This window comes from Pezoporus flaviventris, unplaced genomic scaffold (assembly GCF_033815535.1).
Source record: "Pezoporus flaviventris isolate CSIRO_AGI_PZ_B2104156 unplaced genomic scaffold, CSIRO_AGI_Pfla_v1 ptg000154l, whole genome shotgun sequence".
NCBI lineage: Eukaryota > Metazoa > Chordata > Aves > Psittaciformes > Psittacidae > Pezoporus > Pezoporus flaviventris.
This window is the reverse complement of record NW_026892702.1, coordinates 877,238-904,549: the sequence shown is the minus strand read 5'-3', so window position 1 is coordinate 904,549 and position 27,312 is coordinate 877,238. Positions and strand designations below refer to the sequence as shown.

The following is a 27,312-nucleotide window of genomic DNA, read 5'->3' as shown; positions in this document are numbered from 1 at the left end:
AGTTATTTTATTTACATTTTTTTAAACAGCTTATAAAGGTAAAAAGATAGCTGTGCTTAAAGAGCAACATCAAATTCCTGTGCTGCTGGAGCAGGAGCGAGCGCCGCTCGGGTCAGAGACAGCGAGGCTTGTTTCACAGTCAGCATCAAAGTTCTCATCTTGTTTAACAGCTTTATAGTAAGTTCAGAACAGGTGGCAGCGGAGCTGGGTTTAGGAAGGAAACAATAAATAATCTTTTTAGCCTCTGACAACCAGGAATATTCCTGGGCCTGGGACCTCCCACCCCAACCTCTCTGTGTCGTGACGAGCAGCATTTTCCTCCGCTTCACCAGTTTGGTTCTTAAACAAGAATCTTGGGCTGAGCTTTCAGTGGGATGGGGAGTATTTAATTTTTACTGTAGTTTTTGCTTGTTGTCCATCCAGGTTGCCTGGATTTCAAAAGCAGAGGTTCCTTTTCCCACTAATGCTTCATCCCTTCATTTCTACAAACAATGCAGGTTGATTCTCTGTGTTAAATTCAGTTAGTGTCTGCTCTTTCAACTAAGATAATGTGGATTACCTATTAAAATTTAGTTGTTAAAATTCATCATAAAGTAAGTTATGTACCCAGAGAAGAAGCTCTGTAGACGCAGAATACAAAGGGTTTATCAGCAATAAATACAGAAGTAATTTGATAATTCAGTAAAAAGGATGCTTGACCAAAGAGTTAAAGGAACATAAAGATGCAAGGAGTAGAAATGCATAATCCAATCACCAGCGTGACCTTGGGTTTTCAGTGTGGTGATGTTTTAAACGCCGATTTAGAGATGTTGTTGTTTGTGGTGCTGCTTCATACATGGTGCTTGAGTGCACATGGGGCATTTCTGCAAGGCTGCCGATACAAATCAGTGTTCAGGTTCACTGAGCACATGAATACACATTCAGATTTTGGCTTTCCTCATTCTGACTTTTTTGAGCTGTTCTCAGGCCAGGGAAAATAGGTCTGATGTTCCTTCTTTCCCCATTCACCACCTTATTTACAGAGGCTTGTTCAACTCTTACTGTATTTGTGTGTGCATTTGAATTTCCTTGTTTCTTTCATATTAAACATAATAATGGGTAAGAAACCCAAAGAAAACATTACAGGGGATGTTTCTTATGTAAAGATGATGAGGCCAGTCTCAGTCCTTTCTTTCCTATTAACTATCTGCTGCTAAAGGACAGCTTTAGGGGCACGTTGCCTGCTCCAGAACAGAGGTAGCCAACCTGTGGCTATGGACCACTCTGTTGCCTGCTCCCAGACACTGTGTCTGCTGGAGCCAACTTGGCTATGGGCATCTGTTTGGTGAAGTGGTTGGGGAGGAGCTTGGAGAATCATAGTTCTGCTCTCGGGCCAGCATTTCTGGGCTCTTGTCAAGCAGGGGGCTCTTGGAGAAGAGGCGTGAGTGTGCAGAAAATGTAAAGCCATACAGAGGCTGGATCTGGAGGATCTGGTGAAGGCAGGTGGCCTGTGGGCAGAGGAAACTTGGGCAGTGCTCTAGAGGATGCACTGACCAGTTAAAGCGGATTTAAAACTACTTTGAATGACCTGAGGAAGGCAAATCATGGAAGTGTTTGTTTCAGTTCACTTTCCCTTCACCTGTGCACACGCAGCTTCCAACCTGGGCTTTTACTTCTCTCCCTCTCCCTGAAATTCCTTAGATAGGAGTAACCTGTGACTGCTTCATTTTGATCGTCTCCTTAAAAAAATACGTTCTCTTGAAAGTGGACCTGGGAAATGTCATAGTTCTCATTTCTGAAGCTCTTCCTGAAGACAGCTGTGTATATCCTATGCTCTTTAAGCAGGAAGTAATTAAACATCTAACCTGATGTCATACACTGTGCAGTGATGCATTCTGAGAGTCTGAGCAAAGCTGATTAGCCACAAGGTTGAAGTGAGTGATTCCAAAACACAGAACAGATGTTCCCGATGATTAATCCATGCGTGCCTTTTACTCAGTTATTTCTACCATTATTCTGTATCTGGGCTTTGATCACTGTGATTTTCTTCGAGCTGACGTTGAATCCACCTCTGCAAAATCTTGTTCTCTTGTTTGGTCTCTTCTATGGGTTTCAGAAATTCCTTCACCATTGGTTCAGAAATACTACACTAAATCAGGCACAGGCATATTTACCTTTGTGTTGTCCCAACTTGCTTGCAGCAGAGCTAAGTAATGCAGGAGTCATCAGAAACCATTTGTGTCTGTCCTGCATCATCACTCCAAGCAGTACTACCAGCAAAAGGTTATTCCTCCCATGCTAACCCCACCGTGGGAAAATTGCCTAAATTGTCAGTGTAGACACCACCCAAGTGCACATGCCCTTGCAGATAAGATCTTGTGTGGCTTCCTGCCCTTCGTTCTGTATATGGAAAGAATAGTCATTTTTAGATGAGACAGAGCCAGCTGCATTCAAAACAAGCAGAGAGGCTCAGGTATTGGTGCAGGGTGCCCTGGGCTGGTGTGTTCACTGCAGAGCACTCCCCGTTTCCCATACTCTCTGTTTCGCAAGCAGATGACTGGAAGAGTGGTCGGGTGCTCATGGCTTGGCCTGAACCTGTCAAGTTTGGGTAATTTCCTGCATCCTATGGTCAGTGCACCCACACGCACTTTAGATATGATTTATTGTATTATTGCCCAGCTTTGAATTCTTCCCCATCCTCATCCAAACTTCCTGTGCGTTATCATAGGTGTTTATCTTTGGAAAACAAAATTATAACAAAATCACAGGATCCCAGCCTGGTTTGTGTTGGAAGGGACCTTAAAGCTCCTCCAGCTCCAACCTCTGTCACGGGCAGGGACTCCTTCCACTAGAGCAGCTTGCTCCAAGCCCCTGCGTCCAACCTGGCCTTGAACACTGCCAGGGATGGGGCAGCCACAGCTTCTCTGGGCACCCTGTGCCAGCGCCTCAGCACCCTCCCAGGGAAGAGCTTCTGCCTAAGAGCTCATCTAAAATTAAATGTCCAAATACCTTTTTCACTTTTACCATAATTAAATCAAAGAATGACCCAGAGCTCCTCCAGGGTGAGAAGACTCAGGAACTTTGATGGGATGTGAATCAGGCAATGGGTCATCACCTTTTGTCCTGTATAAGCAGTGGCTTTATCACGTACCTGTCCCATATATGCTTGCAGGATGCAAGGCAAGAGAGGGACCAGCCTTTCCCATATTTCTGTTATGATCTGTGGCAGGAGGGTTAGGCACTTTCCTGTGTAGCAATAGTGCTAATGCTTGCTGTTATTAGATTACAGGCTGGAAACTATGTATGAAATGTATTTTTGTGAAAAGGCTACTTGCACCACCATTCAAGACTGTAACATGTTCTCTTTGTAGCTGAGGGAGAGTGATAAGCCCCAATAAGCTGACAATATCTTAGTGTTCACCGAAGTTTTTCCATGCTCCTGCTCCATAACAGGGGTTTTTGCTCTGACTGATCAGCTGGTAGAGTCAGGGAGGTTTCTCCTGTGTAGGATTTTTGTGGCCTGGCTTAATCCAACCTGAGTCTGAGGACCTGTAGTTGAATGAATGTGATTAGGTAGGGACAGGCCAAGGGGAATGGCTTGAACCTGCCCGAGGGGAGACTGAGATGAGCTCTTAGGCAGAAGCTCTTCCCTGTGAGGGTGCTGAGGCGCTGGCACAGGGTGCCCAGAGAAGCTGTGGCTGCCCCATCCCTGGCAGTGTTCAAGGCCAGGTTGGACACAGGGGCTTGGAGCAAGCTGCTCTAGTGGAAGGTGTCCCTGCCCGTGGCAGGGGTTGGAGCTGGAGGAGCTTTAAGGTCCCTTCCAACCCAAACCAGGCTGGGGTTCTGTGTGATTCTGTGATTCCATGATGCTGCTTTCCAGCACAGCTTGGAGAGCACAGCACTGCATATGGGGAAATGCAGGTTTCTTGGCTGGGGAGGGGGATTCTCAGCGATCAGTTCCAGCACGCTGTCTGCCTAAGTCAAGTGTTTGTTTTCTAACTCCAAAATGAGTCTGCGAATGAGGTGTTGCTTTTCTGGAGATCTTATCATCTCTAAACAGACTGTTAAAAATAGGGTCGTTTTACACAAAACTTGTTTGTGGAGTGAAACAATTCAAAACATGATAATAACAAAACAAAGTCTTAAAATAGCTCTAAGTCCAGACCACAGGCACAGCTGCCAAGCACTTTCATCTTTATTACAGTTACTCATATCTCTTCTCTTATTATTCCTATTGTAAACCCGCTGATTTTATCACAGTTGTCCTCCGCCACCAGCCCATGTAACTGCACCCTGTGATCCAGCCTGGGTGCTCTGTCCTGGGACCCAGGTCATGCATGACCTTCCATGGTTAGCTTTGTGCATGGACGAGTCTGCTGCCCCACTGCAGACGGTGTTCCCATTTCCACACACTTTCTCTGCTGCTTCGTCACCTGCTTTAGCTGGGTGGTGTTAAAATGATGCTGAACCAGCTTGCATGATGTGCTTGAAGTTCTCCTGCCGCACAGCAGTAGTGGTTTGAGCTGTGTCTGCCACAGCTGGGGCTGAAGGTGATGTCTCTCCACCCTTTGGCTAAATGAGTATTTGTTTCTCTACACCCTTTGGTTCAGGGTAGAAAATGCATCCAGTAAAGGAGGAAGACCTGACCTCAGACAGCGCGTGTTCATCTGATGAAGTCACCTCTACAGTTAATAGCGATGGAGATCAACCTGTGTCATTTAGATAACAGTTCTGCAATTAGGTTAATCTGAATGTGCATGTGAACCTTAAGAAGCTATTAGGGAAACCATTGTATGCTTGCATCTAAAAGTAACACGTTACTTGGTTAATACAAGGTATTATCTAGTTAATACTTGGTTTATACAAGGTACCAGTGAGATCCAGTGGTGAAATAAGGTTTTGAGAGTTGCAAGTCTTATCTCAGTTGCAAACTGAGATAGCTGGGAGAAAAAGAAAACCAGCTGCCAAAGCGAGGGAGACCCAAACCCCTTCTTCAGGGCCAAAACAGAAGTAGCAGCCTTCAACTTGTCTACGTGTTGAGAATAATTACACAGCTGGAACTTTGTGGTGTTAATCTGGTATTCTGAGAGAAAAGTAATCTGAGACTTGTGGAGCAGAGTGGCATATTGGTCTCTAATCAAGTGGAATCATAAAATGGTTTGGGTTTCAGGGACCTTAAAGTTCATCCAGCTCCAACCCCTGCCACGGGCAGGGACACCTTCCACTAGAGCAGCTTGCTCCAAGCCCCTGTGTCCAACCTGGCCTTGAACACTGCCAGGGATGGGGCAGCCACAGCTTCTCTGGGCACCCTGTGCCAGGCCTCAGCACCCTCCCAGGGAAAAGCTTCTGCCTCATATCTAATGTGAATGATCCTTTTTCAGTTATAAACTTTGGAGTAGGAGAGGGAGATTTGGTTGAAGATTTAGCCAGGCTGAGGAATGATAATGTGATAATGTGCCTTTCTCGTCAGTCTCTGGTTTGCAGCACACAGTCACTGCATTAACATTAGCTTCTGCTTTTGTCACTTAAAGCTCATCCGCTGATTCCTCTTTTGGAATGTCGGTGATGCAGTGTTCGTTTTGTGTTAAAAACGCCCCCAACCCCCACAGACCAACCCAAAACAAGCAGGGACAAAAGCATATCTCTGTTCTTTCTGAACAGTAAGATTGAAAACCCATCTGCTGCTCTGTGTGTGTCTGCTTTGGTACAGTCAGTCTTTGAGGCAGCAGATGAAGTGCCCACAGGAATTCCCCAGAAGGTGGTGGAAGCCAGGGCTTCCTCTGTGAGCAGGGCTCCATGAGCTGTGGGGATTGGGCTGTGGTGCAGAATGTGGTATTCCAGCAGCCAGTTAACTTGAGGGGTCATCTCAGTGCTAGGAGAGATGGCTGGGGATGTGTCTCAAGGGGTGCTGTGACTCCCACTTAGCTTGCTTTTCTGGTTGATTAGCTCTATGAGGTTTTCACCCAGGTGAAGTGTAATGCTGAGGTGTGTGTTTGCCGGGGGGAATGCGCATTTTTTACTGTATTAGGTTTGTTTACTCATTCTGTAACCAGCACAGATCCAAAATGCACTTATTTTGACAAATCCTTCGTTTCCACGATCTTTCTCTCCAAGCAGAATCAATCTCTCAGAAAGGAGAGCAGAGAAGGCTGATGAGGATGAGAGCTTTTCCTCTAAGCCCTCATGTGAATAAACCTGGGTTTGTGCCCTCAGCTGATGATGGGCTCTGCATGGGCTAGAGATGTGTTTTCAAACACTGTTTACAACCATTTGGGAAAATACAGCCTTACTGTGCAAAGTGATTAGAAGGACTCTTCATGTCAAACATTCTTCATAGCTCAGCTCACTCACATTTACATCAGTACTAACACGTAATGTGCTAGAAGGCTCCTTGCTCTTACTACTCTATTGACAGGAACAATACACTCTATTAAAGAACACTGTTGTAAGCTTATTCTGTACCTCAGGTCCTGGTATTCTCATACACTCCAGAAAGGAGACGCTATTAACTGCTTACAATCTTACTTAGTTTACCTGCCTCCCCAGCAGTGCACAGTTAGATCTTCATGCATTTTTGTAATCACCGGCCTGGGACAGGAGAGACAGTGGCTGAACCAGTTCTTCTTGCTGTCAGAGTTCCTGCAGTTCACTGCAGCAGTTTCCTCATCTGCAGAAGATCCTGGTTGGGGGTTCCTTTGTGACCGTGGCAGGTCTTGGCTTATCAGAGATTTGTAGATACCACAAAAGGGAAAATGCCATTCTTCCCATCTTTCTGACTGATGAACCCTGGCACTTCCAAGGGGGTGGAGTCAAAGACCTCTTGATTTCAGGGTCTTTTAAATCTTGAATTGCTTGCACAAAATGCAACTATTTCATGGCATTCAGAAGGCAGAGCAAGGTGGATAATGTTCATTAAGAAAGTGGTGCTGGGTCAGCTGTGGTTTCAAATGATAGTGATGGAAAATACCCTCTAAGCTGATTCTGTCCCAGCTTTCTCACTCTTTCTTGCCAGACAACTTAATCTTTAATTCTTGCTCCAGGGTATGCTGCTGCTCGGAATATGCAGCTCTGCCAGGAGTGTTCTTGTTTCTAAGAGGTATGCATGTAGCTAAATGTTTATATGATTTATACTTGAAAATCTAACCGGAATCATTCACACGTTAAACATTTGTATAATAGTGTATACTTAACTTTGGATGGACTAATGCCCATTTATCCACTGTGGTGGTGTTCTCCTAAACATACAACTTTTTCCTTGTATTTTCTAGGCAGCCATACTGAGTATTAAGCTAAAATTGCAGCCAGATCAAGATGTGGAGAAGGTGAGTCATACCCTCTGCAAGCTTCTCTGTCATCAGATCCACCTTTTGTTAAGCAGAAGATCCATCATGACCCTCCAAGTTGTGCTGCCTCTCACTTGAGGCTTTACTTTGTTCCCAAGAAGCAACTGCTGCAGTGCCGATGGACCCTTTTCATCTAGGGAGAAGTGACACAGTGTGTTTTCGTAGTTCCCATTGCACCCTACCAGAGTGCTTCTCATGCTGCAGCCACTGTTCTAAAATATTCATAGAATCCCAGACTGATTTGGGTTGAAGGGACCTTAAAGCTCACCCAGCCCCAACCCCCTGCCATGGGCAGGGACACCTTCCACTAGAGCAGCTTGCTCCAAGCCCCATCCAACCTGGCCTTGAGCACTGCCAGGGATGGTTATCACTGATGGAATTTAGTGCTTTTGCTGTCTGGAAGCTTTCCTAATGTTTCTGTTGAAAATGTCCCATCACTCTCTCAGGCAGTGCTGGTTGTTGAGCAGGGGGGGTGTGACCTGCTCACCATGTCTGAGCAGCAGGGAACAGGGCAGCCCCCAGCCAGGTTTCAGTCTGTAGTGTCATGGACCTCTTCTTCATGGCCTTCTGTATGCTGCAGCTCTCACTCTGTGGAACATGGTGATCAAAGGCAGGGCACAGGCTTTAAATGTGATTTCTTTTCTTAGATGTGCACGCCGCTACTGCTCCAAGATAAAGCTAACTTGGTGGAAGATTATGTGGAAGAATATCCTGAGCTCCAGAGCAAGCTCTTGCACATCCTGGACACGTGGTGTGAACCCCATTTTAACATCAAAGACATCACAAGGTAGAAACATTTGTTGATTTTCTAAACATCTGGGGCCAAGTTGCTGTCAGAGGAGAGTATCTTCTATCTAAGATAATTCCTCAGCACAGTGGAGTGCAATATATTTACTCTTCAGCTGAGAAAGAGTAAATTCTGGTGCCTGTGCCACAGAGCCCGTGAGACAGAGGTGTCATTCCTAGTGACAGATGCTCAGCTCCTGCCAGGAGAGATGAGTGCAAGATGAAACCTGGGCAGTAGTTCTTAGCAATACAGCAATATCAAAGCTTTCTCCAGCAGGCTGTAGCAATCACACTCTCGTGCTTTGCTGCAGACAAGGGCAAGTTTCAGTATCGGTTGTACAGGTTTTGCAGGAAGATAATACTGTGATGAAGTGGCAGAAAAACAAGAGCTGCAAGTGGTTAACCTCCCTGCGCTCATGAAAGTTGTGTGTGTCTTAGTTTATAAACTGCCTCTCACTAGAATAGCTCCTGTCAGTCACAGACCCAACAGCAGAGTCAAGCTCACAGTGCAGATGCAATAGCTGCAGTCTTGCTTCTGAAAAAAGACAAGAGGGAGTTGGGAGTTGCTTGCTTTCTCTTTCTTTAAAATAAGCCTCTGGACCTGCTTCAGTCACTGGCTGGGCAATGTGTGTGGTTGTATTGTTGGCTTTTGGCTGTAATTTAGGAAAAGTTGGGGACTGTTCATACCAGCGCATAGCAAACCCAAATGCCTCTGCTGCTAAATCTCTGCTATTTGGGAAGCAAAAAAGTTCAGGAGATTCCAGAGATGTTTCTTTCAGATTTCATTTATTTGCTTACAGACAGTACCAAGGCCTGTGCAGGTACAAGCCGGAGAAATTTAACCGCAAAGTGCTAAGCAAGCTGGTCTTCAGGCTCCTAGAGCGGTTTAACGTTGATCCAGGTATGCGATATTGCAACACATTGTGGACTTATCTCACCAGCAGAGAACAGATGAGGTCAATTTGTCTTCTTCCATGTTCAGCAAGAAATCTCTGCTGCAATTCATCACGGGGAGTTTCAGGGTTTAATTAATGATATTGAAAAACAAAGCTGGTAAGTTATGGGAATTATCACTTTGGACTGTCAAAGAATGAAGTGCTTGTGACTAATAGACTGCTTCTGCCATGATGGGAAATAAATCTTGACCTCAGAAAGGCTCTACGTAAACACATGATGGTCAGCTTTGAGTTATGACTCCATTCCACTCACATAAGAGGCAAGTCATCATTCGTCTGGGGATCTGTTTTCTTGAGTTATGGGTCTGTCAGCTGGGAAGAGATAACCCTTGGGAAGCAGGAGCCTCACAGCCCTTTGTATTCTTTGCATAAACTAGGGTTGGTGGAAGGGAATTTGAAGGCTCTTCCAGCCTTCTGAGAGTGGTAACACATTTTACATCAGTGACTAGATCTGCTTCACTAGTAGTTACATAATGAAATCTACTTTGGTTTGCTTTGGTTGGTTGTTAACAGGGACTGTTGATCTTTTCCCTCTCTTTGGGACCTTCCTTCCGACACCTTTAGGTGCACTGTTAGGTTTTACCCTGCAAAGCTTTCCATCAGCACCTCAAGATCTGCAATTTTCTTTTCTTGGACTGAAAGGAGTTTTCTAACCACAAATTGTGGGCTTATTACACCTGGCAGCAGCACTCTGTTGCATCTTAATCTTCACATCTTCAGACTGGCATTCAAAACTTAGTAAGATAATTCTTACAAACCCCCATTGGAGGCTAAGTAAATATAATTAAATTAGCACATTGGTGTAAAAGCTGAGACATATGAGGGTGATTTATTTAAAATCTAAAACCTTCCCAGGAGTTCACTTGTCTTCAGAAGTTTTCCTGCTCTACAAGGTTGGTCGTTCAGTAGGCTCTATTGTCTGCTATGATCTGTAAAGAGAATTGAGTTGTTCCCCTTTCCTTGTGACAGGTGCACCAAGGGTATGGTATGAGCTGTAGAGGTGAAATGATGGAACTGTTCACGTGCAAAATCCTGAGAAACTAGGAGAGAAAAGTTCTAGGAGAGGAGCATGTAGGTGCTCATCCCAGGTGTTCTCTGTGGATGCAGTGTCCTCAGCCTGGTGATGGTGTTGCAGACGGTGCTGCTAATAATAGCCAAATCTTGTTGGTCCTCCACAACACATTCACTGGTGGTAATGACAGCACATTCCTTGACGTAGATGCAGATCCCATTCCTTCCTACACATCAGAGAGTGACTTATCCCGTGCAAACTGCAGTGTCTACAGCGCAGGATAAGTCACTTGCTAGATAGGGCTGTCCGCCTCTGCTGATGTGAGAGGGGATGCGGGCTTCTGTTTAGACAAGATGCCAGATTTAGGGCAGCTAAAACCAGTGCTGACTGACTCTCATACTTCATAGATGAAAGTAGGTGTTTATTTTTTACATAATATCAGATGTAATTCAGAGCAGAGCTTCTCATTTCACCAAACTGTGGCTATTTTATTCTCCTTTGAAGTGTTTTGGAAAGGGATGCATGCCTACAGAGGAATTTCTGCTGTAGTGCTGATCCTGCTTGAACTGAACTGGGAAATGGTGACAGCTGGAATAACATGGCTTTCCTTTCTTCCAGCCGCTGTGCTTTCCCTTCTTCTGGGTGTTCTTTCTCCATTCTTTAGTGGAAGTAAATCTGACTGCAAGGAAAGAGCCTACAGAAAGGAAGCAGGTTAGGTGAACCATACAGATGAAGCCCCCATTTCTCTGGTTCTCAGTAGCTCCACCAAAAGCTGGCAGAGAGGTAAAACTGACCCTTTGTTACCTAACCTGATTGTGGGCTTGTTTGATGCTTCAGTCTTCTGCTGCTTTCTATCTCCTCTTCACCCATGACTCCACTTGCTGATAGAGGCTGAGAGCAGCAGCACAAGAGGGAAGTGGCTTTCAGTGAGAAAGGCAGGAGGAGGATAGGGTTTCTTGATATGAGAAGGCAAACTTGTAGGTGACTCAGTTCTTGCAGTTCCGAATCTACTTTCATATTTCACTGCCCGAGCTCACTCTTACTGCTCACAGTAGGTTTCACTGTCTTCTAAGCAAAATATAGGTGGTGATCACCCATTAAGATTTGAAACACCCCTTGGAACTGCCAGTTTTACGTTTTGGAGCCCCCTGGGAGTTGGTCCAATATAAACAGGATCTGGAACCCCAGGGGCAATAAAAAAAAAGGATCACCTTAGATCAGTTCCACCTCTTCGTTTTTGGAACCATATTCCAGCATTCCTATTAACACACCTGGTAAGGGGAAGATTTTCTGCCAGTTCCCAAAGGTGCCCCAGTAGATTGTGTGTGAATTCCATTTAACTGGCTTTAGTGGGGAAGGAAGAAGTTGGGCAGAAATGGCATGTGGTTGAGGAAACTGGGTTTTATAGAGTCTTTTCTCACCCGTGGGACAGCATGCTCTGCTGTAATGAGCCTGTAGCTTCTGCAGGCTAATTACTTACTACTCTTTGGAGACCCTGTGAGCCTGACTTAGATTTACAAATTCAAGTGTCAGTCAGAACAGTTCTCAGAGGTGATGGGACAGACCCTGCAAGGGGTTGAGGCTGTTTTCTGCTGCTTTGCACAGCTGGCGTAGCACAGAGGGTTCAGTGGCAGTTCCCACTGAAAATTCGTTGGGTATGAGGTAGAAGTGATGCCACTCTGAAAAGTACAACTGTCCTCAGAAACTGGGCCTTAGTGCCTGTGTGGCAGTAACGCAGATAGTAGCAGTGTTAACAGAAGAGAGATGGTAGCTGAATGCACAGGGAGCAGCTGTCCTGTAGCAGTGTAGTAAATCATCTGAGCACCTCCAGGTTTGAATGTGATGCTGATGTTTTTACCATACTCTTTAAACCGGGTTCTTTTTAGCATAAATTAAGAGAAGTGTTTCTCTTCATCTGACCACCAGGTTATCCTTTTCATTTAATCTTTCGTTTCCATCTGGTGTGAACCTTCGTCACTAAGCCCCAGTTCTGGTCGGCCAGATGAAGTGTTCCCAGTGCCTCAGCGCTGGGGCAGCAGAGGGCAGACGAGGGCTGCTCAGCAGCCTGTGCATCTCTCCTCAGGTGCGGCACCGCTGTCCTCAGGTCCTGGAGAGCTGCGGACACAACCCAGGGCAGTCACCAGGAAGAGCTCCAGCAGGACTGTTGGAGTCCACACTGGGCACTTTCAAAAGATGCTCTGTTAGAGAGCCAGGAATGACTGTTAGAGCTCCACGGGGATGATTTTGGAAGGGGGAAGTTTCAAATATTTTTGCCCTTTTCCTCGCAGCAGAAGGTTATTCCTTCCCTTTACATTTGTTTTACAAGGGTTGTTTCCCTCTACTTCCATGGTGATTTTCCTTCAGAGTGTTTTAGCTCTCCTGTTACATACTGGCACAGCTCCACACAGCACTGTGACTGAAAAGAACCTCTAGGCTTGGACATCAGGAGATAGGAGCCAGCCATTCATGAGGGTGCAGTGGCCGCAGAGTCAAGCTGAAGGGAGAGGGGATTGAACATCCCAGGATCCTTTCCAGGGCTATTACCTTCTCAGATACATTTTTGTCTACTGAAGATGATCTGTGTTAGACCAAGACAAGCAGGCCAGCAGCTCCAATCTTTGAGTTGGAAAAGCTGGCCCTGTCCTTGTAGTTCTGAGCATGAATTCATCATACCCAGGCACGTGCGTGTCTAAAGACCACACCAGAGCATTTTCTCCTTTAGGCATAGATCAAACCCTTGTGCTGTGCTCTCTGCTCTTCCTCCAGTCACTTGGGCAGGTAGCTCAGGGGCTGGGGGGTACTCTGGGGCCTCTGCTGTTTCATCTGCCTTTCTGAGGACTGCTGACCCTGATCTGTAGTGGCACAGAGCATTTGATGAGAGGCACCAGTGCATCTTTGAAGTGGTTTTCTTGAGTCCTGCCCTACCCTCCACTAATTCACACGTGGGGCCTAAGCTCATAATACACGAGAGACTAATGCCCAGCTTGCTTCTCAGGGGATTCCCTGCAGTCCTTAATCCTTAGCAATACCAGGGTAAAAGCCTCTTGTGTTTCAGGTACCCCGGTTTTGTTAAGAAAAGGCTCCTTTACTTTGTCCCCAGACAAGGTGTGCTTTGTCTGGCATATTCTGTTCTGCCAGGGTGAAGGAGTCTCATTGTGAATGGAAGTCAAGCTCTCAGGGCAGTATAAAGAGAGGATTGGGTCCACATCCCAGCTCAGGAGGCATCGTGTATCACCTGGGAGTGGTAGCCACACACCACACCTAAAAACGCATTGCGCCATGTCCCCAGTAGGCACATCTCACCCATGTTACGAGTGTGAGATAAGTATGTATTGTGGGTTTCATACCCTGTGTGACAGATGGATTTCAGTTTGACTTCCTCTGTGTTGCTGATGGCCATTGACTCTGTGCTAACGGCCGAGAGCAGGCTGGGATTTTTGCTTCTGAGTCAGTCCCAGATGTGAAGTGTGGTTCAGATGAAGCACTGTTGTGGTGCAGCTGTCAGGTTAAGAGTTAACATATGCCCAAAGAGGTGCTGTTATAGTGTTATACCTTTTGTATTCCACTAGTGCTCCACAACCCAGTCATGGTCCCAAAACCCCATTGTGCAAACACTGAGTAGAAGCATGGTCCCTGTTCCGGAGAGCTTAGAATGTTGTCTTTTGCACCAACATTGGTTTTGTCGCAGGAGACCTGAGTTCAGACTCCTGTTCACTCAGCTAAATGAGTTGCTCTGTCCCGAAGCAGATTTCTGGATTGGATTTCTGCAGATGTAAGGTGTAGATAGATGGTCAGAGAAAAGGTCTGGCAAAGGCTCAGCAGCCCCATCTGTGTCACCCTCCTGCCCCAAAGCCAAAGGAGCTCCTTCTGCTACTGCTGATATGCAGGGAGGATAGAATCATAGAATAGTTAGGGTGGAAAGGACCTTGAGATCATCCAGTTCCACCCCCGTGTCATGGGCAGGGACACCTCACACTAAACCATGGCACCCAAGACTCTGTCCAACCTGGCCTTGCGCACTGCCAGGGGTGGAGCATTCACAACTTCCTTAGGCAACCCATTCCAGTGCCTCACCACCCTTATAGTAAAAACTTCCTCCTTATATCCAGTATAAACTTCCCCTGTTTAAATTTAAACCCATTCCTTCTTGTCTTGTTGCTACAGTCCCTAATGAACATGGAACCTATTGATAAAGACCTCTAAGGTGGAAGGTTTGCCATCTCTTGTGCCACCTATGCCAGTTCTCCTCTAGCGTTGCCATTTCACTTCTGTTGTGTTTTCTTTGTTTGGGTTTTTTTCCTCCAAGAGGCTGGATGAAATCTTTTGCCTTTATGACTTTGACAGATGCACCTCATGTTTTACTTTGGCTGTACCAATTTTGTGTTTGTCCTGTTCTTTTGTATGCGTGTGTTCCACTTTCCATGTTCTTTTAACTTCTTTCTTGGGACTGAGATCAGTAGAAGTTTCTGATTTAGGAGTTAGGTCCGTTGCTTCACTTCCAGTGCTTCCATTGCCAGCCCTTCTTAACTCCTTTCCCCTTAGAAAGTATTTTCACATGAAATCTTACCTGCCAGTTCCTTGAGTTTATTGAAGTCCATCTTGTTGGTTTTATTTTGCTGTTCTGCCTTAGCTCTTTGAACTCCTCATTTCGTTGTCTCTAGCCAAGTGACCTTTTCATCCTCACACTTTTGATTAGTCCCTCTGTGCTTTTTGTAATCAAATATAGAAAACTGAATTAAAACTCAGTTATTTTGCTCCATCAGAATAGAAAATGCTGCTTGTGGCTCCAAAACTATTCCAGTCCATCCATGTTGCTCTGTCCTGCTTCCCTCACAGATACCTGTGCATTAAAACTCCTCAGTTCTGCCAAGTCCTGAGCTTTGGTTATTTCCTCTAAGCTCAATGGATCTCCTGGGTGACCCAGAGCAGCCATGCTCTGCTCCTTTCTGAAGTGCTTTGAAATCTCAAAGTCAGGAGGTGATATCATTAACTCTTACGTTGATCTCACCTTCTTCAAAGAGTGTTGCTTTCCATGAGCTGCCGATCGTTCCTTTGGGTCTTGGGATAACATCTAGAGGAAAGATCGCTATTTACTGGGGTAATGTCCAGTGAGATAATTACAATAATTTCCTCACATCTTTGGAGGGTGAGGATAAGTTGTCACACTGTGGAAGATAAGCTTATAAGTAACAGCTTCAAACATTTCTATTTGAGGTGGAAATGGTCAAGTTATGGCGTGATGCTGCTGTAACCAGTGGGACATCAGTTCCTGTCCCTCTAGATTCAGGGGCTGGCATTCTCTCAGGTTTTATTCTTTGGGCATGGCCATATGTGTGGGGCAGGGGGAGTGCAAAGCTCTGAGGTCCTTTGACTTGGTAACATCGGTTTCTCCTGGTGTATGTTGATTCAAGGGAGGCTTTTCCTTTCACTTTACTGGTTTCTGTTGCCATTTCCAATTCCTGGTCCTGCTCCTTCTGACTACCAGTGAGATGGGTTTAGCCACTGAAACCCCAGCTAAGGGTTTGGTTAAACCTTTCCTTGTACATGCATACCAGCATCCAGCAAGAACTGACAGATATGTATGCTAATCCTGGTTAATGTATTTTATCTTCTGCGTTATCTCTCTTTGTGCTGGATTTCAAAACAAGGAGCTATGTGAAGACCTTGTTTTTTGCAGTTATAATGAGGCCTAGCTAATGAAGATGACAGTAATAAAAATACTAACAACAACTGTTGCTTGCTAGCTCAGCAAAACAATAGTGACCTCCCTCCATGTATGGAGATGGAGTCTCTCTCATGGATATGTATTTTATCAGATAAACTTTAGCCACAAGTTTACATCCTGAGGAACATGCTCAAGAATGCTTCAATGAGTTAACAGCACAGGTTCCAATTAAATCAGAAGAACACAGCCTCTAGAGACTGGAGGTGGTGCCTTTATGAGGATACCACCTAATTAAAGGTGTGAAGTCATTGGGAAGTGTATTGAACCAGCAAGTGCATCTTATCATTGCAAGGTGGTAGAACCAGAGATATCAGAACCAAGGATTAGCATTGCTAATCATGGGTGAGAGTGTAAATAACAGTTTCTTTAGCTAAGCTGACAGTGTGTGTGTCTGTCCATCATTGTTCCAAGCGTGATGGCATCCTGCCTTCTACATACTGAGTTTGAAACTGGGGAAGGAAAAATGGCATGTCTAGACAGTTAAACTTCAAGGAATTTCAGCTGTGTTGTGTACTTAAATGTCTTTCTCCTTCTTCCAGCTCTCTGCCCTAATGTCGTAAATCAGCGGCACTTGAGAACTCTGAAATACCTCTTTTACAAGAGATTCGTTGAGGTACGTTTCCCCATTGTGTGCCGTGGCTGTGAATGAGGCTTTTTGTTTCTTTTGCATTTCTAATAACATAATTGATCTGATTGGAATGTATTGATAGTATACGAGCAAGTTTTCATTGTGATGATTATTGTACAGAAATGCAATGGATCTGCCATTGGGCCTGTTTATTCTGAGTGAATAGTTTGCGTGTCCATTCATATTCTAATGACTGGGTGTCAGGACTGCTCAGACTTGGGTGCTAGTTTGCCTCGGCATCCTCAGCAGTGTTCTGAGACCCATCTAGGTAGGTCAGGATATCTCTCCAGAGACGTATTTTCTCTCAGCTGTCTCAAATAAGCAGGAGCGTACTGGCTAGAGAGGTTTTGGGGGGTTGTGTGTTGGGTTTTTTAACACTAGGGTTTAGGCAGTTCACATTGCTGGGTTCTTCGTAGGCACTTTGCTTTGGTACTTGTGGCTTGGCTGTGATAGGTATGGCCCAAACTTGCCACAGAAGCTCTTTTGTGCTGACAGCCATGTTACTGCTGAGCAAAATGGTGGTGCTTTCCACTCCTGTTGTCCAGCCTCCAAATTCTCTTTCCAGATGTGCTGGTACTTGTCCTGGCACTGGGGGCTTGTAGAAATAAGAAGATGCCTTTAGTTCCTTCTGAGGAGCAGGTTTCCAGGAGGCAGCTCGGAGGCTGACTCTCTGCAGAATTACTTCACTATGGTTTCTCCTCCCCTCTCAGGAGTGTACTGAGCCAAGTCACTGCCCTTTGGATGCTCTTGGGCACACTGTGCTGGGGAGCACATTTCTCTTCTTGTTAGCAAGGCAGTTTTGATGCTTCTCTTGAGAATCTGGCATTCATCCTTATCCTGTGCCTGGAAGCAGGTTGTACCAGCTGAGAGTAAGGTTTTGTTCTGCCTCTTCTGGAAAAAAAACAGCTTGCACATGTTGTATCCAGGTGTAGCAATAGGACTGCGAAGGACAAGGACCACAAGAGAGCAAATATCATAGCAAAATGTTTCCATTTCTTGAATTTTGCATTATCAAGCTGTATTGGCCAAACATGAGGTGGTGCTTCACCTGCAGGTGTAGATACAAGAAGCTTTTTTAACAGTTTTAACAGAGCCCAACAGGTTGTTCAGATGTTCCTACAGAACAACTGATCTGATCTTCAGAGAGCCAGTTTTCAGGAAATGAGAAACCTCCTCCAAAAGTGCCTGTTCTTGTGCCCAAAGAGGATTCATTTGATGTCCAGAGGAAGGCAGACCCATGTGTTTTTTCTGATACCCACCCCCCAGTTCTTTGAAGGTGAAGATGGGTTTGAGTGGTGGTGACCTGATGACACCATTCTGACACAGCCAGTTCTGCTTCCAAGACCTCCTGATCCATCAGTGAAGGCTCTGATCTGCCTTTGCTGCCTGTCAGATCCCTGACAGAAGAGCTGGGGAGGATTGAGCCTTCCAGCATCCTGCATCTCAAAGCCTTAATGTTGGATTACATCATTCTAGAGAGCTTGGTCATCTGCAGTAAAAGAGCAAAGAGCATTTATCCAGGTGTATTTGTTTAGCAGAGTGGACTGGATTCTTGATCTGGTGTTCTGCTCTCTTTGGCCTTCCACTTCCTTTGTTTTGGAGTATTTGCTTGATTTCAAGTATCCAAGCTGGCTGGTTGCTTCCATTAAGGTACATTTGGCAGCTGTTTCTGGATACGGTCCCTTCTTCTGAGAGCTCTTTGGTGTTCTCTGTTTACCATTCTCAGCTGGTTAAATGCCTCCTTTATATCACTAGTATTTAAATTACATGCTTGTATATCTCAAAGATGTTTACTTTGAGGCCTTTACTCCCTGTTTGCTCTTGTACCTTTCCATGAAGTGGCACTACTGATCCTTGTTACCACTGCCAGAAGTGGGGGGGAGGCTCAGGTCTGGCTGGCCAGTCAGTCTCATGCAGCCCATGTTCTTGGCAGAGTGGAGAGAAGGTCCCATCCTGGTTTCTCCTGAAGGTTGGCTCTGAGCTGCACTGGAATGGGGATTTTAGCTTATGGGGTTCCTTTCTCAGACCTCATGATTCCAGTGGATTTTTCATGACTGGGCTGTTGAGAAAAGTATTCTGAAGGCTCAGCCTTGCAGGTGATCCCTGAGATCACTGCCATTACTGGAGCCTGTGGGGACAGCTCTGCTGGGGCAGCTGTTGAGTTGAGCAGTCCATGGACATACTGCAAATCCAAGGTAAAGGCAGCAGCAGTGATCCACATGTTCCCCCAGACCGTGGCCTGTTTCAGCTTCGCTCAGTGCTGTCTCTGTCATTCCAAGGGCACCATGTGAGCCTTGAGGCACTCAGAAACACCGCTGTGCTTTGCAGGGGGTTGTTAAGGTGGTCGGTGTCCTGGAAATGAGCCCAGCTCCAGGTGATAATGAGATTTCAGGCTACTGCAGAGGGAAGTCCTGCCACTGCCTGTGTCCTTGGGTTGCGGATGAGGGGGTTTGTCCATGTGCTGTAGTGTAGCAATTGTCTGGATTACTTCATCTAAGCTGGTTTTGTGCCATGCCCCGGCTGGTGACATCTGAGAAGCAGAGATTTCCCGTGTGCTCCAGAACACATTCCTCAAGCACAGTTGATGGCAGTGTGGAAGATGTGTGTGAAATTTCAGCTTGCTTTATGCAGCATTCTTCTTTTGTTTCGAAGACAGCTCTGAAATAATTTTGTCTTTTCAGAAAACCATGACTCAGGAGAACTGGACAGACCACGTCCAGGTGAGTAGGGATTTCCCGCTCCATGTCCTCAAGGTTGTTTTCTTGGAGGTGTGATTTTAAGATGCTCAGAATATCCAGCTCTGGTTATTGTAGTCCTGCTGTTACAATTTTACTATTGCATACAGCAGACTCGTACATGCAGGGGAGGGCAAGGAAGAACACTGATGTTTTAATTCCTGATACTCTAATTTTGCTGGAGCGTTTAGATAAGATTATCAAGTACATTCCTTTACTTGCCTGCACTTATTTGTAAGTGAACACTGGTAGTTACGTTACTTACAAGGAAAGGGGAAAAGAGAGTTCACTTCAGGCTGTTAACAAGGAGTGTGAGTAAATTAGGACAAATCTTAGATTCCCTTTGCATGCCCCACTCTGATCACTTGTGGCAGCTTTATTGGGTGACTGTAGGATGCTGTGACTTCTACCTCTTGTGCTGTAGGACACAAGTAATTTTACTAACACAGGAAGAAGGGTAGCAGTGTATTATTTTTTCTTGGTGTATAAACAGGAGAGTTCAGACAGCCATGGTTTGGCCTGATACTGCAAAATATTTCAGTGATAATGAAATGTGAAGAAATTACAGGGTAACAGGGCATTAGTGATGATTTATGTGTTCATGATATCCCTATGGAATTGCAACCTCATGGGGAGTGTTTGCTCCTTTTCTGTAACTTCTCTCACTTGGAATTCTGCAGCCAGTAAGGATTTCTCACCATTGACTGGAATCTGCCTTTGAAAAACCATTGAAATGGTCAGTGTAGACCTTAGAGTGGTAGCAAGCCAGGCTGATGACTGACAATCTCATGCACTTGAGATCTTGGCATTGTCTGTGCACACCAAATGACTGAATTGTAAACACAAAATCACTGTACAATCAGAGACCAGTTTGTGTTAAAGGGACCTTAAAGCCCCTCCAGCTCCAAGCCCTGCCACTGGCAGGGACCCCTTCCACTAGAGCAGCTTGCTCCAAGCCCCTGTGTCCAACCTGGCCTTGAACACTGCCAGGGATGGGGCAGCCACAGCTTCTCTGGGCACCCTGTGCCAGTGCCTCAGCACCCTCCCAGGGAAGAGCTTCTGCCTAAGAGCTCATCTCAGTCTCCCCTCTGGCAGCTTAAAGCCATTCCCCTTGGCCTGTCCCTGCAGGCCCTTGTCCCAAGCCCCTCTCCAGCTTTCCTGCAGCCCTTTCAGGCACTGGAGCTGCTCTCAGGTCTCCCCTTCAGGAGCCTTCTCTTCTCCAGGCTGACCCAGCCCAGCTCTCTCAGCCTGTCCTCATGAGATATTTCTTCTCTCTTTTATGGGTCAGAAGCAAAAAGAACAGTTCAAAAGGTGTGAGGATGTGTTTTTTAAGACAGAGACCATTGATCCAATGCCCAGCAGCATGGCATGTTAAACCTGCTGTGTGTTTTCAGTGGTGAATATGCCACTGTGATGATAAACTACACTGTGTGTAGTTTATCATACCCATGTGAGAGGTCAGGCTTTGTGCGAAAAGTCTCGCCTCTTGATCTAGGTGATCTTGTCCACTGAAAGAACTTTCCAGGTTTCCTTTTCCTTTTTACCCTCACAAGTTTAAAGGTTATTATAGGATCTGGTCCCTTGCAGGATCAAGACTTGAGATGAGATTAGCCATAAAACTGTAGCCAGTATCTTCCTCACAACTTCTGGATGTACTTCAGTGTCTGCAGTGAAGGGTTTGATGGTGGATGATAGGAGCACCCTCCCAGTTTCAGGTACATGGCTGCAGATCATGTCAGTCACTTGTGGAGACAGGAGGCTTAGGAATAGATGCTCTCTGAAAAACGCTTGTTTGGTGCTTGCTGTGAGAGCCCCCTAGAGAGCCACAAAGAGCTCAGCTCCATGCTGGTCTCTGACAGAAGCTTCTCTTTGCTTTCCCGAACTATTCCAAACTTTGTATTTTCTGTGTACTGCCAACTAATCTATTTTTTACAACTATGTAATTATCACACGAGGGGTGCTGAAACTTGCCTCTTATCAGTCCTGCCTCTCAGTGCTATCAGAAATTACTGTCTTTGGCATCACTTCAAAGTGATTGGAATCTCTACCTGTGCATCTGGAGGAAACTGAAGTAATCTCATGTGCAGGTTGGCTTCTGCTGCACCAAACAAAGGACAAGATACAAAGCAGGAGCCTCTGAGCAAGTTCTGGTTTTCAGGACAAAAACTAAGTTTGCCCAGGACTTTATTGTGCTTGAAAGCTGTGGGTTTACGCGAGGGAAAGGTTTAACTTCCCACGCAGAGCTTCATCAATGACCTGACATGTTTTGACAAAACAAATCCATTAGACTCCTTATGGAGCTGGAGGGAGTTGTGTGTCCATTTGAATGTTTAGTTCAGGCTCACAGACAGTTTGTGTCTGCTGAGTTCTGCCTGGAGATGCAGTATTAAAGACGTTGTGCGGGGTAGGAGGCAGAAGATGGGATGCAGGAAACCAAAACTCCCCAAAGACTCCACAATGGCAGACTCCCAGTCAGAATTTGTGGATAGTTTTTTCAGTTTCGATCCCAGAATCCCAGCCTGGTTTGTGTTGGGAGGGACCCCAAAGCTCCTCCAGCTCCAACCCCTGCTGGGCAGGGACACCTTCCACTAGAGCAGCTTGCTCCAAGCCCCTGTGTCCAACCTGGCCTTGAACACTGCCAGGGATGGGGCAGCCACAGCTTCTCTGGGCACCCTGTGCCAGTGCCTCAGCACCCTCACAGGGAAGAGCTTCTGCCTCATATCTAAAATGTCCAAAGGGGTTGAAAACCTTCATGGGTTTAAAGCCCATTTTTCTTCATTTGTGCTGCAGCTGTCACAAAAGACTTCAGTGATATAGATGCCACAGCCCTGGTGAACGTGGTGTCCCGCCATGTTCAGTGGTGCTGGCCATGGCACGTTCCATGTGGCTGCCAATAGACATTCCTGGGTTGGGATTTCTTTTTGCTCACCCTGAGCAGTACAAGTACAGAATTTTCCCCTTCCTGCCTGTGGGAGGAATCAAAGGTGTGATCCTGAGTGCTCCTACAAGAGGCAAAGCTCAATAGTTAATTGTGGGGCCAACAGAACCTGTTTCCAGCCCTGTAGCAAACTGGTTTTGCCCCTTTGCCACTGCCTGTGCTGCTGCTGCGCTGTCCGGGCTGTGGCTGCAGAGGAGGCAGGAGGGGAAGCAAAGGCACCTGAATGTCTTCATACCCTGGGGAAACTGCCCTCATCACAAGTGCCTGTTGGCAGCCTGCTGAGCCTGGGGGAGAGCTCCCCTTTGTATCCTCTGCTCCAAGCAGAGATGCCTGGAGGGGAGAGGGAAGGGAAGGGCGCTCCTCTTGCCCAGTGCCAGCTGCACTGCTGTTCATTAGCTTGCCTAACTGCTCCCAAGCTGCCTGGAAACCCGCAGGACAGTGCCTGTCTTCACAAGCAGAGGGGAAGGTGTGGAGGGTATTGATGGTAGATAGGCAGGAAAAAAAGAGGCAAAGCATGAGCCAATTGTCTGCTGTGCTGTGTGCCCTTCTGCTTCCATCTTGGCATGCTTCATGTTGTTCCTAGCTTCAATCAGGTGCATAGAGATGAGTGAACTGGGTAGAGCACGCACAGAGCAGGAGATACATGGCTCTGGTCAGATGCATTCAGGAAGGGTTGTCCTGCCAGCGACTGCAGAGAGCACTTGGCCAGCAGCAGGAGGGGCTCATTGAATGCTGATGTTTCCCTGGAATGTTCCCTGATTCTGCGGGACAGAATCACTTTGAGACTGAGAAGCATGGAAGGCATTTTTCAATCATCTGCCAAGTGCTCAGAAAGTGATCACACAGAACAGTAACGTCTTGGATGAGCACAGTAGGAAAGCAACTCTGACTGCAAATGTCACCTCTGCCAGTGCTTTAGGTATTGGATAGTATCTGAGATACTTGCATGAGGTTGGCAATGTGACGTGGGACCTTCCAAGGAGCACTTCCTTCTCGGGTGGCAGCTGCTCCTTTCCAACACCAACAGTTCTATGATTCCGTGGTGCCTGAGGACAGCTCAGCACCATACACGTGTGTTTTGGTGATTCCGGTTTAACAGAGGGCTTGGGAATAGGAGGGCTTGGTATACTTTGCTGTACTGCGTTTAATGTGCAGTGTTCTCACTGGTGTTTTGGAGGTGATCTTGCAGTTGTGCCCTTTTAGGCTCAGCTTGGTTGATTAAGGTTATTGGTTGATGAAGGCCAGGTTGGACAAAGGGGCTTGGAGCAAGCTGCTCTAGTGGAAGGTGTCCCTGCCCATGGCAGGGGTTGGAGCTGGAGGAGCTTTAAGGTCTCTTCAACCCAAACCATTCCATGGTTGCGTGGTTAGTGCCAGAGGTCTGGTCCATTCCCCGTGGGCACTGTGCCCGTCCATGCGAGGAGAGCAGTGCCTGCGAAGCTCTGAGGTCCTGATGCCACACACAGGAGACAGTCTCAGCTTGGTGAAGAAAGGTTGGAGTAGTTGTATAGGGGGAATAACAGAATATTATGGGTATTTCTGAACAGTTACAGCCCAGAAGGCAAACACTTGTTCAATGATTTTAACATCCAGGGTATTTTTGCAGGGAATAGTTTGACTGAAGCAGAGCTAGCCAGAACAGTTTAAAATGTTACCTCAGGGCACTTTGGTCCATGTCTTTATTTGGACTTCCTGCTGTGGAATTCCTTTTCCTGTGGAGCTGAACAGGGTAATGGTGCACAGCTTCCCTTGGGGCAATCACTAGAATCAGTGTTGGGAGGGTTAAAACCAATGAGTTGATTTAGGACTGTCAGTGTCCTAATCAGCTGCTTTGCAACATGCCTGAGACAGCGAGGTGGTGAAGTGGTGCTTCCACTTTTACTGACCTTGAGCCAAAAGGCCTTCTGTTGCTAAATCAAACCTTCTGTGCTGGTGTTTGCACGGGAAAACCCTTTATTCCTCAAATGCGGAAATCTTAACTCGTCCCACAATTGCTGAGAAAAAGGGCTGTTGCTTGAAAAGATGGTAGCTGGGTTTGGGCCTCCTCGTGAGCAGCCCTCTGCCAGGTGATGGTTGGAAACACCCTGCCTGCGCACAGAGAGAAGGGTCCTGGGGTACAACACCTGGAGAAGTGGCTCTTGCTCTTCTTCAGGCCCCTGTTTTGGAGCTCTCTGCTCTGGTCTTGCATGAGAAGGCAGGAGCTGAGCCCTGGAGCCAGCTGTTCAGCACGCTCAGCGCTGGGAGAGGCAGCAGCAGTTAATCTCTTCTCCTCCTCCAGCCGTGACAGTGAGATAACGGACTTATTTTAAGATTCTGACCATGAAAATCAAGCACTGTGCCAGCTCCTGCGCTGGGTGACGCGGGGGGAGATGCTGGTAGCACATAGCAAGTGTACAACTCCAGCTCCACTCACATTCTAGGGTTGTTATGCTACTTCACAGATAATATTCAGCTAATAGTCAGAAATCTGCCCAAACAGAAGGCATAAAAGCAAAATGCCCTCCTTTATGTGTAACACATTGGAAAAGCTTTGACAATTCCTGGTCCTTAATAGGTTTAAATTATCTTACACTGCAGCAAGGAGTTGTTGTCATCGTATTTATTTAACCAATGAGTTTCTGGCTGCCAAAATTCCCAAGATCCTGTTTGTACAGGACCAGTTTGACCTCAGTGAAAATGGAACCACCTCTGGAATCAAATGCAATAGTTGTTGTGCTCAAGGAGGTAATTTTTAAGAGGAATTCAGAGGGCAGAATGCAATTATTGTTTATGGTGTTTGTGGCCAGAACACCTGGCCAGTTAATCCTGCTCTGGGGAGTCTGTAATAAGGACAAGAGGTTAAATAGGCCACTTTGCAGCTATCCACATGGAGCGTCCTTCCCAGGGACTCCCCACTTTAGGCAAACCTTTAAATTGCCTCAGGATTGTTTTGAGTACAGCCACATCCCTGTAGCGCGAGGAACTTGGTGTCTGTAGGGAATGAAGCAATGTGTGCAATGCAAATGGGAATGATATTCAGGAGGTGATTAATAAATGACATGTCTTTGGGGAGAAGTCTGCATGTCAATTATCTCTCTCTCTGTGTTTGAGTGAACTGTTTAGTCAGGGATATAATGGATTTCATCACTCAGACGTCAAATCTCAACTGGCTGTTTTCCTGGAAGGTAGAAACCAAACCTAGTTTAACCAGGCGTTGTGCGAGTCCCTTGCTAGTATTTATGGTCTCCTTTTTAGCAGGAAATTACAACCAGCGGGTGATTGATTTTGTTCCTTCTGGCCCTTAAAGTCTCAGGAAGGAATCATCAGCTGAAATAAATGTTCATGTTTCTACTGGTGTTGCTGCAACAGGGTGCCTGAGCTGAGGAGCAGTCCCACTGGAGCCAGGTAGCTCTGAGTACGGGTGTGTGGATAAACGTGCCAGAGCTGCTCCCAGCCTCTCTTTGCCTACAGTTTGCCTGTGAAGGTATCTGCAAAAGAATTGCATTTGTCTCTCCACAGCTTTAAGCAGCTTCCGAACAGCTGCTGTTTAAAAAAGAGAAGTTTTTATTTGGTATTTTTTTCCCCCTTTTGCAAAATAGATGGAATTTAGACCTGGACCAGTGACAGGTTCCAGATCTGGTGTCTGTCTTGTGAAGCCAGGATTGCAGGAGTTGCTTTCTATTAGTTGAGAACTGGCAGCTTTTCTTTCCCCAGTGTCCACTCATTGCTCCCATTGCTCCTTTCATTCCTCTTCCTGCATTTTGTCCTGTGTTCAGGGACTGACCAGCAGCCCAGTGCTGGTGGGAGTGTTTTGGCAATGCTGCTGCTTTTGCCCTGTGCCTTTTTCTTTAGATTTACTGTTCTTGTTGGAGGTCTCTGAGAAGAACATACAGACACAATGTGATGTAAAAGTATATTGTACCTAAGGGAATATTAAACCATGGAAAACAGGACAATAAAAGTAGCAGCAAAGTATAGATTTCCTTCTATATTGCAGTTCAGTTTGTAAATGGTGTCAAATATTTACTGATAGCTGAAATAAGAGCAGAGTTGCAAAGCAAAAGGCCTCACTGATAGGGCTGATGCAGAAAACAGGCACATCTGTGACTGGCTCAGGAAAAGCATAACGTAATTCTTCAGTTACGTTCTGCCTCCTGGATAGAGCAGTAAAACATGCATCTGTACTAATGAAGTTAGCACTGTTGGGCTAAAAGAAATGGGAACTTCTCATTTAACAAACCCCCAGCTGTTGGGGGAAAAATACATGGGAAAAGGCAATCATGCAGTGTGCTCCATGCCTGACTATCTAAAGAAGAGTCTATCAAGGATGAGCTATACAGTTAAATGTAAATGTGCCTCCTGCTTGGCTTAGAGAGGATTATTTTCTGTAAGACCTGGTGTGCCTGATGTTAATTATGGTAGTTGTAGTTGTAACAAATCCAGCCATGTCTAGATACATGAGTTGTGGTTGAGCACAAATATACTAGTGAATTCTGGTAGAATTTACAGTGGGTACAAAGAAGCCAAGAAGAATTGCTGCTGGTTTCCATCCTGCCTACCACATTGTCAAAAACATCTTAAAAAGTCAGCCAGAAAATTGTCCTGAACTGATGGAAGATGGGTTTGCTCAAGAACTTTGGAAAATCAGCTCCCCCTAAGTCGGGATCTACGGGGCCAAGTTCTGGGGATTCAGCAGAAGCTTACAGGAGTTGCGTGTTTGCATTCTGCTTCACTGAGGCAGTGAAAGCACAGGACTTCAGTTTTAAAAGCTATGGCCAAATAGCCTTTATGTGCCTATATTAAGTTCTGGAGAGTGAAGAGAGGAAACTGTAAGAGAACACACTGGGGAGGAAAAAAGCTCCTTTAAATGGTGTTGGTGTGTTAGAGATGCTTTCTGACCCTAACCCTGTGCAGCCAGGCAGGGCTAGGTTAGTGCTAAGCAGTGTAATTACATTTCTGTCACTAGCAGGCATTCATTCGACAGCACAACTTCATCAGAAAGAGATTTGGTATGGTATAAAAAAGAGGCTAATTGGCTTATGGCTGCAGGTTAAGAGGTCAGTATTAGATTAAAGAGTTAAGAGCATCAGCAAGCTGTTAGACTCCACTGATGTGCCCTGGTGGTGTGTTTAATTTGGCCAAATGGGAGAAGCATCTTAGGAGTAGGAGGCAATGTGTGAAGAAACGTCATCCAGAACCTTATAGGAACGTGGAGTATGTACAAGGTCCTTAAG

General features: G+C 46.0%; 2 protein-coding genes across 2 annotated transcripts in view; one reads left to right on the top strand and one right to left on the bottom strand.

Annotated features, from left to right (window-relative positions):
* Positions 1–24,187, bottom strand: part of LOC133283116 (ectonucleoside triphosphate diphosphohydrolase 8-like) — a 157,825-nt gene extending 133,638 nt beyond the window's left edge. Inside the window, exon 1 of the mRNA XM_061479611.1 lies at positions 24,183–24,187. The gene's annotated coding sequence lies outside the window, so the exon portion shown is untranslated. The remainder of the gene's footprint in view (positions 1–24,182) is intronic.
* The window catches only part of EXD3 (exonuclease 3'-5' domain containing 3), a 288,632-nt gene that overhangs the window by 101,797 nt on the left and 159,523 nt on the right, over positions 1–27,312 (top strand). The window contains 5 exon segments of the mRNA XM_061479599.1: positions 7,248–7,301; positions 7,970–8,109; positions 8,909–9,009; positions 16,341–16,414; positions 19,111–19,149. Of these exon segments, the coding sequence (XP_061335583.1) occupies positions 7,248–7,301; positions 7,970–8,109; positions 8,909–9,009; positions 16,341–16,414; positions 19,111–19,149 (408 nt within the window).